General features: G+C 47.7%; 1 protein-coding gene and 1 non-coding gene across 2 annotated transcripts; both read left to right on the forward strand.

Moving 5' to 3' along the window:
- Positions 1-1,865: 1,865 nt before the first annotated feature.
- Positions 1,866-9,739, forward strand: LOC130475499 (membrane-spanning 4-domains subfamily A member 4A-like). The gene is made up of 6 exons (XM_056847289.1): positions 1,866-1,979; positions 3,313-3,438; positions 5,163-5,219; positions 6,947-7,117; positions 8,411-8,530; positions 9,659-9,739. Exons 1-6 carry the CDS (start codon positions 1,869-1,871, stop codon positions 9,737-9,739), a joined length of 666 nt encoding a protein of 221 aa, XP_056703267.1. The 5' UTR covers positions 1,866-1,868.
- On the forward strand, positions 7,239-7,310 carry TRNAP-GGG (transfer RNA proline (anticodon GGG)). Its single transcript has one exon. It is a non-coding gene; the product is annotated as a tRNA-Pro (tRNA).
- Positions 9,740-14,916: the final 5,177 nt, after the last annotated feature.

The following is a 14,916-nucleotide window of genomic DNA, read 5'->3' on the forward strand; positions in this document are numbered from 1 at the left end:
TTGAAGTCCCTCCCCAAACCCAGCCCTCCTCAGGCTCCGCCCCAAAAACCTCCCCCCCCCTTGGTGGCGAAGAAGGTCCTGGCAACCCTAGTCACAGCTGACTTATGGTGACCCCATAGGGTTTTCAAGGTGAGGGACTTTCAGAGGTGGTTTGCCAGTGCCTTACTCTACACAGCAACCCTGGTATCCCTTGGAGGTCTCCCATCCAAATACTAGCCAGGGCCAACCCTGCTTAGCTTCCGAGATCTGACGAGATCAGGCTAGGCTTGGCTCTCCAGCTCAGGGCAAGCTGTTAATAATTGGAAGGGATGCTGACAAAGCAAAAAAGGAGTGACCCTTTGAGGAAGCAGCTGCCATCCTGATCTCTCAGAAAGCAGAACTAGACTGTTGGACCCTTCCTCCACTGGGAACACCCAAGGTGACCATGGATCAGTTCCCCTTTATGCCCTGCAGACTACAGAGACCAGTTCCGCTTGAGAAAACGGCTGTGTTGGAGGGTGGACTCGATGGCATTATGCTCCACTGAAGTCCCTCTCCTCCCCAAACCCCACTCCTTCCAGACTCCACCCCAAATTCTCCAGGAATGTCCCAGCCCGGAGTTGGCAACTCTAGTTTCAGCTCTCTTTCCAGTGTATCCTTGTCCAAGGAGGGATTTTGCCAGTGGGATCAAATGGTCCGCCCACTGATTAACACAGAATGCAAGGGAGGGGCTGTGGCTCAATGGCCGAGCATCTGCTTGGCATGCAGGAGGTCCCAGGTTCAATCCTCGGCATCTCCAGTTAAAGGGACCACGCAAGTAGGTGATATGAAAGGCTTCTGCCTGAAACCCTGGAGAGCCGCTGTTTGTCTGAGTAGACAATACTGATTTTGATGGACCAAGGCTCTGATTCAGTATAAGGCAGCTTCATCTGTTCATGTGTTCAAGGGTGTGGTATGGTGTCTATTACACTATATCAGCCCTCGGCCTCCTGGTCTTGGTGTTGGAAAATGCTGCAAAGTCACAGCTGACCCATGGTGGCCCCATAGGGTTTTCAAGGCAAGAGATGTGGGGAGGTGGTTGGCCATCGCCTGTCTCTGCGTGGGCTGAGAGAGTTCCAAGAGAACTGGGACTGGCCCAAAGTCACCCAGCAGGCTTCATGTGGAGGAGCGGGGAATCGAACCTGCTTCTCCAAATTAGAGTCCACCGCTCTTGGCCAATACACCACGCAGGCTCCACTCCTGGTCTTACAGAGCAGAAAAAGGATATAGGGGAAATTCCTGCTTAGGGATGCGACAAGTATTCCAAACTGAAATCATAATTGCGCTGCGCAAGTATTTATTCCAAATCAGTGAACAATTACCTCCCCACAGCTGCCACACTCCCTTTTCAACTGCCCTATAGCCCAGTGACCTTTCATCACCCAGTCCCACTACTAGAGCTGCAACCCCAATTCAAGAGAGGCATTGCTTCCTCGTACCAAAGTGGATCCTTTTTTTTGCCATCAAGAGACCGCTGAATTATGGTTACCCCTTAGGGTTTTCAGGGCAAGAGATGTTCAGAGGGAGTTTGCCATTGCCCGCCTCCACGTCACGACCCTGGTAGTCCTTGGAGGTCTCCCACCCAAATACTTGCTAGGGTCGGGACTGAGAGTGTGTGACTGGCCCAAGGTCACCCAGAAAGCTTCCATGGCACAAGTGGGGATTTGAACCTGGGCTTCCCAGACCCTAGTCCGACATCTTAACCACTACGCCATGCTGGTTCTCAAGTGGGATCCTACCTGAAAATATTTGTTTTAATTTCTCTCTCCCTCACTTTCTCCATCTCCTTCACCTCTTCTGAATCCAAGCATCTCTTTGAGACCTTAATTACTGTCTTCTCGCTAGCTGCAATGGACCTAAGCAGCCCAGCGACGCTGGATTCCATCTCAAAAAGCATAATACGGCCTTCCGCCCCACGCGAGCTGAAGAAATTGTATAAGGGTGAACCGATGGCCCTGGGGGTAAGTAAGGAGCACGGGGAACCCCTCGCATGCCACAAGAGGTGACTAAATAACTCAAGTATTGTGCCAATTATGTCTCTCTAGGATTAATGTCTCAGTTCCTCCCTCTTTCCTTACTGGCCAATCTATTGTATTACTCTGACGTGGACAGCTCAGGCTAGCCCAGTCTCATCATATCTTAGAAGCTAAGCTGGGTCAGCCCTGGTTAGTGCTTGGCTGGGAGACCACCAAGGAAGTCCAGGGTTTCTGTGCGGAGGTAGGCAATGGCAAATCACCTCTGTTACTTTCTTGCCTTAAAAACTCTATACAATCGCCATAAATCGGCTGAGACTCCATGGCACTTTCCACCACTGTAACTGGGTTTATAGGTCTCCACTTAATGCAGGACTTAACAGAAATGTTTATATGAGAGATGGGCTACGTATGGTGGTTAGATGTTGGAGTAGGACCTGATTGACCTGGGTCTAAATCCCTGTCTCCATGAAGCTCACTGGGTGACTTTGGGTCAGTCACATCATCTCAACCTAATCTACCTCAAGAGGGTTGTTGGTGAAGCCAAATAGGGGCTGGGGGGAGAGACAATCTCTGCTGCCCTGATCTCCTTGGAGGAAAAGTAGGATCAAAGTGTATAGAAATATACTCCATTTGGAGGTTTACACTCCCAAACCTGTGGCTCTGACTCAGTGGTAGAGCATCTGCTTGGCATGCAGAAGGTCCCAGGTTCAATCCCCAGCATCTCCAGTTAAAGTGACTAGGCAAGTAGATGATGTGAAAGACCCCTGCCTGAGACCCTGAAGAACCACTGCCAGTTTGAGTAAAGAATAGTGACTTTGATGGAACAAAGGTCTGATTCAGTATAAGGCAGCTTCAGGTGTTCATCCATGGAAACATGGAGAGCCAAGCATGGTGTAATGGTTAGGAGCGGTGGACTCTAATCTGGAGAACTGGGTTTGATTCCCCACTCCTCCCCATGAAGCCTGCTGGGTGATGGTTCTCTCTGAACACTCTCAGCCCCACCTACCTCACAAGGTGTCCGTTGTGGGGAGAGGAAGGGAATGCGAATGTAAGCCGGTTTGATTCTCCTTAAAAGGTAGAGAAAGTCAGCATATAAAAACCAACTCTTCTTCTTCCATTTCCCCACAGCCTTAAACCTGTTGGCTTTCCAGTCGAGGGGTTAGTGTTGGCCACACTTCACACATTGAAGGAATGGCGTTTCTGTCCTCCGCCATACACGGAAAGGACCGCCATGTTAGGAAAAAACGGTGGCCCTTATCTTAATTTGGCTGTGGAACACAAGATGATGCTAACAGGCCATTTCCCTCTGTCTCGGCAGATCACGCAGATCCTGATCGGAATCCTGGAATTCGCTTTTGGGCTTGTGAGAGTCATGGCAGCATATAGTAATCTATACTATCACTATGCCAGTCATTTTGAAACTCCATATTGGACGGGAATCCTGGTAATTATCCACATGCAGGTTTGGAAGAAGCAGACCTCGAGGCTTTCAGCCCACAAAGGTTTGGATAGTCCAGCCATCCTAAATTTAGCCAAGGAGCTGATTAAAGCTCAGCTGTGATGGATCCATTGTGTTCATGGAATTTTACGAGGCAACATCACGTACAAAGGAACTAGAAGCTTTCCTTAAAGAGATGAGAGCTTCTCTTTGGCACAAAACAATTCTGGGCTGAATTCGGAGATTGGTGGCTTTTCTTTGCTCAGAATACCCCTGACGCAGGGACATCTCAAGATATCCTGGGAGAGTGGGCAGATGTTATTGGGGGGCACATCCCCATGGTCTACCCTTAGACGGGGGGTGGGGGTTGCCTGGCCAAGAGCTTTCTGTATAACTTTCACAATGACTATGTATGATTGCAATCAGCAGAGGGATTGGGGGCGCGGTTATGACTCAAGAAGTGATCCGTTTTCAGAAGTTATCCTCAAGGTAGAACTTCCAGAAACGCATGATGTCCTTTTCCATTCGTGTTCTGGGCTTCAGGAGATCTTTCGTGCCCCAGTGTAAGGAGAGATCCAGCTGGAGGGCCTGATCTAAACACTTTTAAAGGCTTCGCCTGTGCAAAACTGTTTAGGCAGCAGAGTTCTCTGGGATTTCCTGTTTAAAGGGTGATTAACAATCTTTCATTCTGATAACGCAAAAAAAGTAGGGGGTGAGTTCAGTTCTTTGAATTTTTAACAATAAGTGAGATGGAAAACCTGCAGAAACATTTATCTTTTATTGAGAAAGGAGACTGTTCTCTTTATGTGAAAAAGACAGAAGAAAATACAGGCATGAAAAAGATAATCCTACAATGAATGTGAAGATAAATGCTAAAATTATCAAAGTTCCTAGCATTGCATAATCATATCACAGCAGGTAATAGTTTCAAAAGCAAGTCCGGTTTCACCATTTGTCTCACTGCTCTTAGGGATTATCAAAACGCCCAGGTTGTCTCCCAAGAAATCTCACCTAGTCTTTTTCTGAGACTTCCATCCAGAGAATCATAGAATCATAGAGTTCGAAGGGACCACCGGGGTCATCTAGTCCAACCCCCTGCAGGAAATTAACAACTACCTCCCCCCACATCCCCAGCGAACTCTGATTCCCTTGTCACAGTAATGTGTATTCATAGAAAAATATCGTTCTCTAGATGTGTTCTATCATAACCATGTGATTATTATCTAGATAACTGATGAGTTCATGACTAAATAGGATATAAGTGCAAAGAAGGCAATCTGCATGTGCATAAGAGTGACATTTGATATAGCCCAATAAGGAGGCCAGTCTCCACTCTTAACCTTTATTAAAAAGCAATTCAACTAACTTCTCTATAACTGTTTCAATTCACTGTCCAAGATGAAGGTAACTCTAAGCAAACGGAGTTCATTGACAGCTGAAAAGTACTTGAACTCTCCTTTAAACTTGCAAACTCGGCAAGAAAGGATTTGAGAGATCATAGTTATGGCTACCCCACAATCTACATAACCTACCGTGGTTTGATAAATCATTGGAATTCTAGGACTGGACATCGCTCCATTTTGGGATCCTGAGTCCTCGACCACATGACAAAATGATTTCCAGAGCTAGATACCTCTGATCTAGTGGGTGGGAGGAGCAGAGGCGGGAATACAAGGTGCTCAGATTCAGACCTTTCAATTCCTTCTGACCTCCTTTTTTCTCTTCCACAGTACATCATCTCTGGATCCCTGTCTGTGGCGGTTGCCAAGAACCCCAAGATACCACTGGTAACTATCCAATTTTGGACTTGGATGATATGATCAGACACCATGAACTGGCAGACAAACACAAGAAACCAATTCGGGGATATACTGGGTTTTAAGATATCTTTCACTGTTCCTGACCATTGGCTCAAAGGCAGGAGCTTAATGTTTTAAACAAACAAAAGGAACAAATCTGATTCATTGTTGTTTCCATTGGTTCCAGAGGGAAATACGTCTCCAGAAGTGGTGTCTTTGGTTTCCTTCTAGTGTAGATGAAATTTTAAGGGATTGTAATGTTCATCCAGTGGAGCTTGCAAGACTTCACTGATATTCCAGTTATATAAAAGAAAGGGTTGCGAATCTAAAAAAAATATTGGCTGCTGGTTGCCTAGAACACAACTTAACCCGTTAATATAAAGATGTGGAGAAACATTCCTATTCTCAGGTATTCTCAGATAAAACAATAGGGCGACAAAAGTAAACAGAAAAAAATATAAAATGTTTTATTCCTGCTATGTTAAGAAAATGAACCAGGAGCTATCAAAGATGTCAAAGCAGATCATTATTTCTGATATTTGGCGTATAAATGGAGTCACCATTCCTTACATCGCTGAGATTTTCCGAAAATTCTAATTTAATCTCAGTTGAAAGCAAAGACATTGTAGCCAGAAATGTGGTTTGTCTTTCATTGTATATAACATCGGGACCCTTTCTACTATCTGCCTGAATTTTCTCAGGGATGATGCTCAGGACAAGAGATACAACCGTGGAAAATCTCATCCAAATTGGATGCAAAAAAATACTTAAAAAAAAAAAAGTTACACTGAAATCTGTGTCCTATTATCATAGCTAAAAAAGAATAAAACAAATTATGAGTTTCATAATAAAAATGATTGAGATCCTCTGGGAACTTTTCACATCTGTATAGGAGTGTCAGCAGCAGCCCCAAATACCCCAGGCTAGCCTCATCCCATCAGGCCTTGGAAGCTAAGCCGGGTCGGTATTTTCGGAGGTGCCCAGGCGTGGGTCCCAGGTCTGCCTTGGAATTGTCCATGCCAGGGGCTTGTCATAAAGGGCAGGGACAACCAAGGAAAGAGAGAGTGACCTTTGACTGCCATCTGTGCATGTTGAAAATATTAGGGTTTAGCCTCATCCCAGCAGACCTCGGAAGCTAAGCTGGGCCGGTCCTTGGATGGGGACACCACCAAGGAAGACTGGGGCTGCTATGCCGAGGAAGGCAATGGCAAACCACCTCTGCTCATCTCTTGCCTTGAAAACCCTGTGAGATGGAGACTCCGTGGGGTCGCCGTGAGTCAGTTGCAACTTGATGGGGCAGGAATGTCAGGGTTAGGTAGGAATGTCTATAAGAATCTCTGGGTTATGTAAGAAAGCAATTAAAATCACACACACACACACCATATTGTTATCAGCCAAAAAGGAGAAGTCAACCCTTAGCTGCCCGACTTTAAGCATGTGGAGCTTCCTGCCCCGATCCTGTTTTACTTTGATCGAGAGCTTGGAATTTGCTCCATCCTCTATATTTCAAGTATTTCTCTTTCTGCGGTGCCCGGGCATGGGTCCCAGGCCTGCCTTGGAATTGTTCATGCCAGGGGGCATTCTCATAAAGGGCAGGGACAACCAAGCAAAGAGAGAGTGAAGTGTGACGGCCATCTGTGGAGGCTGAAAACATCAGAGATCCCACGGAAGGAGGTGGAACCTAATAGAATTCATGGTTTGCTTTCTCCCTGTAGGTGAAAGGCATGCTGGCAATGAATGTTGTGAGTTCCGTGGCAGCTGGCATTGGGATCATCTTTCTCTCTTCTTCAGTAGCAGATTCAATATACTACTACCATATGTGCAATTCATACCATACCAGCAGCATACCCCCTGATATTTGCCATGAATACATTGACATCCCTGGGGTGAGTTTGCCTTGTTTGCAGAAGGGGGGGTGGGAGGAATAGGAGCAGCTCACTTCTTGGTGAATTTTGCCTCTGAAAGAAGAAAGCTCTCTATGATCTTGTCATCCCCACCATGAGCTACGGAACCGTGGCTCAGTGGTAGAGCATCTGCTTGGGGTGCGGAAGGTCCCAGGTTCAATTCCTGGCATCTCCAGTTACAAACGACCAGGCCATAGATCACATAAAAGACCTCCACCTGAGACCCCGGAGAGCCGCTGCCAGTCTTAGTAGACAATACTGACTTGATGGACTGATGGTCTGGTTCAGTATAAAGCAGCTTCATGTGTTTGACCGCCCACGGAGCTTGTTGGCATTTGGGCGGAACAAAAGTATTGAAAATGGGATAGGATCCTAGTGACTAAGGCTGCCCGGGAGACCTGCTATGCATCTCTGAATGCAGCATCCCTCTCATGCAGCTGTACTCCCCAGTGTGGTGTAGTGGTTAAGAGCGGTGGTTTGGAGCAGTGGACTTTGATCTGGAGAACCGGGTTCGATTCCCCACTCCTCCACATGAGTGGTGGAGGCTAATATGGTGAACTGGATTTGTTTCCCCACTCTTCCCCATGAAGCCAGCTGGGTGACCTTGGGCTAGTCACACTCTCTCAGCCCCACCCACCTCACAGGGTGTCTGTTGTGACTGACTGAATTCATTTATTTGTTTAGCCATAGGCCATTGCAAAATATCCTTACGTGTGTACAAAAGCCAAAAAAAGGTTAAAATTCCATCAATATACATAGAAACTGTTTCATTCAAAATCTCTATTAAAACAAAGGTCACACTCATTTGCTTTCCTGTACAGAATTTTTCTTAATAGCTTCAAGAGCTCTGATCTTCCCGGCCGCAATAGCAAATTGAGACATTCTGAAGGTGACATGCAAATCAGAGTCAGAGAGTAAAAAAACCAAAAACAATTATCGATTTCAGAACAAAAAATTACTCCCTTCAAAATTCCATCCAAGAATTTGGCTCTAGGCTCACTGTACAATGGGCATGATAACACATAATGAAAAATGTCCTCTGGTGATAAAGATCCACAGGTACATGTGTGATGTTCCTTTGGGATTTTATTATACCATCCTGCCAGAAAGACTGAGGGCATGGTCAGAAATCTTGGGGAGGTAAAAGGGTGTCTGTTGTGGGGCGGGAAGGGAAGGTGATTGTAAGCCGGTTTGATTCTTCCTTAAGTGGTGGAGAAAGTCGGCATATAAAAACCAACTCGTCTTCTTCTTCCTGTCATTGTGCTTCTCCGGCAGCATCAAATTCACGCCATAAGTGCAGTTCTCCTGGCCTTCACTGTCCTGGAGTTCCTCATCGCCATCACCACGGCTGCCTTTGGGTGTGGCAGCCTGTGCCGGAACAGCTTCAGCGAAACGGTAATTGCCTAGATGGGGAAGTCGGTTGTATGTCACGAAAACAGGAGTGGAGATGGGGGTACCTGGGAGGGGAGGTAGTTCTGGCATAGGGGAGGCGGTGATCAAAATAGGGTTCTACTCAGAGGTGGGATCTGGATCCCATTGCTGGAGCAATGTAGCCAGAGATCTTGCCCTGCGAATGTCAACCTCAACAGCATTCACAGGAAGTGCTAAAGAGTGTTTCTGGAAAGATTCCTTTCAGAGGTAGGCTAACAGAAGCCCTTTGGTTTCTCAAGGCATGCGATAATAGGAACAGTCAGTGAGGTAAATGTGAAAGACGCAAGGAGATTCATGGCTGCGTTTCCTCTCACGGGCACCAGTAAGACAAAATATGGAGTAGGCTGCCGGGAACCAGCCTCTAAGGTCTGGATCCAGCCTGCAGGCTGTCTTCCCTGACCTAACTCTTCCAGACACATAGTTAAGGCAGGCCATGCGCAGGTTCATTATGCTCCTGATCACTGTTATTTGGATCATGGTGCGCACTGAGCATGGAGACCCAAGTTGATGTGACCCCCAAGAGCTATTTGAAGGAGTCAAGGCACTCTAGATCAGGGGTCTCCAACCTTTTTGAGCCTGTGGGCATCTTTGGAATTCTGACCCAGGGTGGGGTGCGTGCAATGACAAAATGGCTGCCACTGGAGGCGGAGCCAACCACAAAATGTCATTTAGCGAGGTAGTGCGTAAGTCTAGTAGTAACTCTTTAACATTTCAGGGGAAAGCTCTAATTAACAGGGTGCCTTTTAAAACTAACATATCGTTAAAAACACAGTTCCTTGCTTACACGCCACTTCCTTTAGACACCCAGTGAAGGTCCTGGTCCCGTGGCGGCAGCTGCTGCTGAAGCAGTACTTTTTTGAATCTGTGCAGCCAATGAGATCTCCAGTGGCAAAAGGCCCACCTGGCCCTGCCTACTTTCTAAAACACTGGGTGGGAGCCAAGAAAGGTGGCAGGGGACAGCGTGGCACCCATGGACACACCACGTTGGGGACGCTTGCTCTTGAGAGCTTTACAGCAAAGCCTGAAGACGTGAGTAGCTATAAACCTGGCCTCCTCTGTGACGTTGATTGGGCTCTCTCTTCTTTCTTTCAGACAATTGTGATTTTCCAGAACGCAGACCAGGGGGCCCCCCCGGCTGTCTTGACACCTGTCAAGGAGGATGAGGCGCCCTGAGCGACCACTGCCCCCCTCCTCCCTCATCAAAACTGCTTTTGTACTCCTCTTGTGATAAGGGCTGATTGCACAAGCGTGAGTTTTCTGGAAGAGGTTTCACCAGTCATCTTTTTCATTCTTGCCAATCCATCCTCCTCCTTCACACAATGGCCAATCAGCTGCCACCGAGGGCCAACATTCAGGGCAGGGACTGAGTCCAACCCCCCCCCCCACATCACCTCCTAGTGCTGGTTATAGGAGTGAGCGAGTCAGTTTGGCTAGACATTGGGGGCACTACATCACTCTAAGGTCACATATGCATGGGAGTTGACTCCTTCTTCTCATGGAGCTACGCACCAGCAGTCTCCAAACAAGAAGCTTGTGAGTCCCCGCCCCTTGAAATGCTGCTTTGTAATTGGCTGTAATGCTTAGAATTCCCGCCCCCCACCCAGAAACTTAACTTTTTAACATTTAAAAAAACGAAAACAAAACAGAGCTCCCTACAAGGAATGGGGAGGGGGGGAAGAAATCCAAGCATCGTTTCTAAACACCTCCCTTCTGCTCAGAACGAACTCCCAGGAAGCAGGAAGCATTTGAATCCCCGCCTCTTGACACGCTTTGGAATTGGCTGTAGTTCTTTCTGTGAGAGACACGTCCTTCCCTTAAGCTTCCGTATCCTGCGCTTTGCCTTATGCATGGGGATTTCCCCCGGGGCTGAGCTCAGGGGAGATGGAAGTATTGGGTTAACAGAGGGATGGGAAGTCCCGGGATTTGTGAGGGCTGGCAGCGAGGTCATCTCTAATGGATGGGAAACTCATGCATAACTCCAAGGAACAACCAAGGCAGACCGGGGGCGAACGTGAGTGAAAGTACCCATGTATAAATGACCTAAGTGTGCCTAAGAGTTATCTCTTGAAGGGGATCTCTCTCTCTCTTGGTCTTAACCTGGGAGCTGCCCTCTGACCCTTCCACTCTCTCTGTGTCTATTGTCCTTCCACCCTCCACATGGATCTTCATGGAGTCACACGTATCTACATATCTCTCTTGTACAAACCATGCCTCAGACTCCCATAAACATGATGCCGGATCAGCTGGCCACTTGTGACAGGGAAAAGTCCTCTCTAGATTCAAGTTTCACTATCTTCCTTTTGACTGCAGCCTGAATGTGAACAGAATTGAATAAATGTAAGTTTCTACTTTTTGCAATATACTTCTTGCGGTGTACTTCTTGTGTGTGTGTGTTTTTGCCGTCAAGTCACAGCTGACTTATGGCGACCCCGTAGGGTTTTCAAGACAAGAGATGTTCGGAGGTGGTTTGCCATTGCCTGCCTCCGCATCACGACCCCGGTATTCCTTGGAGGTCTCCCGTCCAAATATTAGGGTCAGGGCTATGGCAAATACTCAACCAGAAATTCATGACTGGAATTCTGGCAATAGCTGCTAATAAATATTCCACAATTTAATTATACACTGAGTAAAGAAATGCTTTCTTTTGTCCATCCTGGCTCTATTGCCCCATCAGCTTCTTATATATGAAGATTGTTTAAGCAGCATATGAAGCGTCCTCAACCTTGGTTGCTGCAAGAGTCCAGCAGATGAAGAACTGCAAAGAGCTTCAAACCACCGCCCCTCCCAAAATTGCCCTGAATGTTAAGACTGGCTGGAGGAAATTCACTTCTGATTTCTTGAGGCGATGAGCGAATGAACCCACCATTCAACCCCTGTGCTGATAGCTGGCTGACAGGAGTCCCCGGAGTGTTGGAATAGGCAATGTCTGGTGTACAAAGAAGAGAACACGACCCTGCAGGGAGCAGCAAGGGGGCAGTTAGGACGGGGAGGTCAGTACCTTCTCTCTCAGGGTTGCCAACCTCCAGGGGGGAGATCTGCTGCTAGTACCTGGAGGTTGACAACCCTAATTATGTGTATGTGTAAAGTGCCGTCAAGTCGCAGCCGACTTATGGCGACCCCTTTGTGGGGGGGGGGGTTCATGGCAAGAGACTAACAGGTGGTTTGCCAGTGCCTTCCTCTGCACAGCAACCCTGGTATTCCTTGATGATCTCCCATCCAAATACTAACCAGGGCTGACCCTTCTTAGCTTCTGAGGTCTGACGAGATCAGGCTAGCCTGGGCCATCCAGGACAGGGCAACCCTAACTATATATACACTTTAATCCGGTTGTGCTCCGGTTGTGCTCCGTGGCTGTGTTAATCACTCTGCCAACGTGGAGGATGCCACTTCACCTCCTCTCTCTGTCAGCCAGCTTCTTCCAGTGTTCCAGTGTTCATCCTAACCTTCTCTAGGCCATCTTGGAGAACTCCCTCCATGCCAAGTGCGTGCACTTCAGGGGTCAGATTTGCGACCCAGCACAAGAGCGTTTGCGCAATGCACCCCTTCGGATCACAATTCCCACCAACCCTGACCCCACCCAGAAGCTGAAACAAGAAAATATCATCACATAATGCTTTCCTCTGGCGCACCTCGCGGAATGCATATATGGTGGCGCAGAACACACGGTGGCAATCTAGATTCTAGACACATGCTCTATGCTGCTGAAGAAGTGAGCTGTGGCTCACGAGAGCTCATACCCTGCCAGAAATTTTGTTAAGTCTTTAAGGTGCTACTGGACTCTTGCTCTTTTCTGCTGCTGTCTCAGTTGGCTAGAGATATACAAGGTATATATAAGGTATATACAAGATATACCTTATATATAAGGTATATATAGGGTATATATAAGGTATATACAAGATATAAACATAGTTGCACAATTGTGCTAACGTGGAAAGAGAGAGGCAACAGCAGCAAAGGAAGTGCATGAAGGTATGCTTGCTCAGAAAGTAAAACATCACATGAATGGGTATCAATCAATCTTTATTAAAAACAGTCAAAGACCGGCACAGCTCTTCATAATTTACCACTAAAACCCTTAGTATTAAGCTCTACCCGCAAGTTTATACAAATAATAAAAAAAGTTGTTTGCACTCTTTGCAAACGATAAATACTACTCTTTAAAATTATTGACCTTCCGATGTTCTCAGCATCGTCTGACGGATTCTATAGGCCGCCGCACAAAACCTGGCACATGTATGGGTACCTGTGAGCACAAACAAGGGTAAAGATGCATCTGGTTCAGCCTCTTGTTCTTCTTTCCTCCCCATTTGGCAAGTCTTCTCCCATCCTTAAGGTCTTGCCTCCTCAGACTGGAAACACAAATCTGATTCCCCACCTGCCACAATTGTATCATTGTGCTGCATCTAGCTTTCGGAGTGCTGGACAAATAAGAAATATCGCACCAATATATGTTCACCCAGGGTCTGTACCGTGTTCCATTTCCCCCCCAGCCCAGCAGAGCGAGAACTTTTGCTTCAGTTCCTCTCTTCTTCGGAGCTTTGTTGAATGTCATCCCTATCGGAGAAGTCCGTGGCTTCCGGACGCAGGCCGGCACACTCTGAAACACACGCATGCCGCCGGACTTGATATATATACACACATACAAGTGGAGAAACACGTGCCCCGGTGACTCACACCCAGTCCCCAGTGCCAGGAAGTGGCAAGAGGAGGAAATGACTGGTGAGGCCCCTGCGTTCGCTCGCGCTACCCAACACGCTGCACACCCGGTGCTGTGCTGTGCAGGCCCCGCCATGAAGGTGAGTGACCCTCCTCTCTCCAGCTCGGGACCACCCAGCTCTCTCATCTAAGAATAGCTCCATCTCCCCCCTGTTTCCTGTCTCTGGTGCAGTTTGTCGGCCAGGGATTTTTTTGGCCAGGGATTAACCCTTTGGACAGGATGACAGAAAAACCAGAGCCGTTGGCTCTCCGGGGGGAGAAATTGAAACCAGGTGACCCAACGGAGAGCGGGAGAGCGGGAGAGGGGTCTGGGGACCAGGGAAGGCCTCTCTCAGGCATCCTTGGCCTGTCTCCTCCACTCCATCTTTGTTTCACTTTGGGTTTTTTTTTGCTACAGGAACCGGCGTGTTGTGATCAGGGTGGAACTTTTGGGCAGGATCGTGCGGGGTGAAATTGTTACCAAATATTTCAATTTTAAGAAGAAAGCGCACTTTGGTGCCTGTGTGTTTGTGTGTGTGTGTGATAGAGAGAGAGAGAGAGACTGGGGGAAGAGAAAACAAAAGAACGGTTCTCGGTTACAGCGCTAAAGGTAGGGAGGAGATTTGTTCATGGCAGAGATGCTGGGCCTTCAGTGGGTTGGAATGAATCCAGCCAGAGAGGCTTAGAAACAAGCAATTCATCATGGTAACGGGGAGGGAAGGGGAGAGGCCCTGCTAGGTGCGGGGAACTCCAGCAGGCTCTTTTGGAGGAAGCGGATGATCTGAAAGCCAAAAGGCTTGCCTTCCTCTCACGCGGCTGCCGCCTCCAGAGTTCCTCCTCTTTCGGAGCGGCCCTGCCGGCCGCAGCATCTTCGGTGGCTGAAGACGAAGAGCTGCCCTCTCCGTGGTGAGGAACAGGCCAGTATCTTCACTCCAGAGGATGCAAAGGAAAGTACAGCTCTGCGGTCGACTGGACGCCTGCATCTGTAGGGAGCCTGAGATCTCAGAAGAGCTTGGGAGTCCCAAAACTCCCGTTAGGCTGATGGATAGGGTTGCCAGCTTCCAGGTACTGGAAAGAATAAAGGCTCAGTGCTGTAAAGATAATGGAAGAGATCCAAACAGCACTACAAGGTAATATTAACAAAGGATACGTTTATAAGAGTGCAGATAAGTGCAAAAAGTGAACGTATATACAAGAATTAAAGGAAAATACAATCAAAATTTTTCATTACAATTAGCATGAATAGTCCAGCAAGATATGCAATACAACAAGGAAAATAGTCATTGGATCACATGAAAACCATATAGCTGTCCATAAAAGACTTTCCTGTGCTTCTCAGGAGCTGGATTCAAGATGTCAAAGACAAGGACCACAGCGAGGAGGTGCCAAAAAGAGGTGCTCTCCAGGTACTAGCTGGAGATCTCCTGCTATTGCAACTGATCTCCAGCCGATAGAGGTCAGTTCACCTGGAGAAAAAGGCCGCTTTGGCAATTGGACTAGGGCATTGAAGTCCCTCCCCTCCCCAATCCACGCCCTCTAGAGGCCCCACCCCAAAAATCTCGTGCTGGTTACGAAGAGGAACCTGGCAACCCTATTGATGGAATGAGTGTCTACCACAGGCGTGGGCAACCTACCAGATTACTTACAGCTGGGCA

Source organism: Euleptes europaea, chromosome 3 (assembly GCF_029931775.1).
Source record: "Euleptes europaea isolate rEulEur1 chromosome 3, rEulEur1.hap1, whole genome shotgun sequence".
Classification (NCBI taxonomy): Eukaryota; Metazoa; Chordata; class Lepidosauria; order Squamata; family Sphaerodactylidae; genus Euleptes; species Euleptes europaea.

Coding starts and splice junctions, on each gene's coding strand:
- LOC130475499 (XM_056847289.1), top strand. CDS start 1,869: ATGGACCTAAGCAGCCCAGCGACGCTGGATTCCATCTCAAAAAGCATA. Junction 3,439..5,162: donor CATATTGGACGGGAATCCTG/GTAATTATCCAC, acceptor TCTCTTCCACAG/TACATCATCTCTGGATCCCT. Junction 7,118..8,410: donor AATACATTGACATCCCTGGG/GTGAGTTTGCCT, acceptor CTTCTCCGGCAG/CATCAAATTCACGCCATAAG.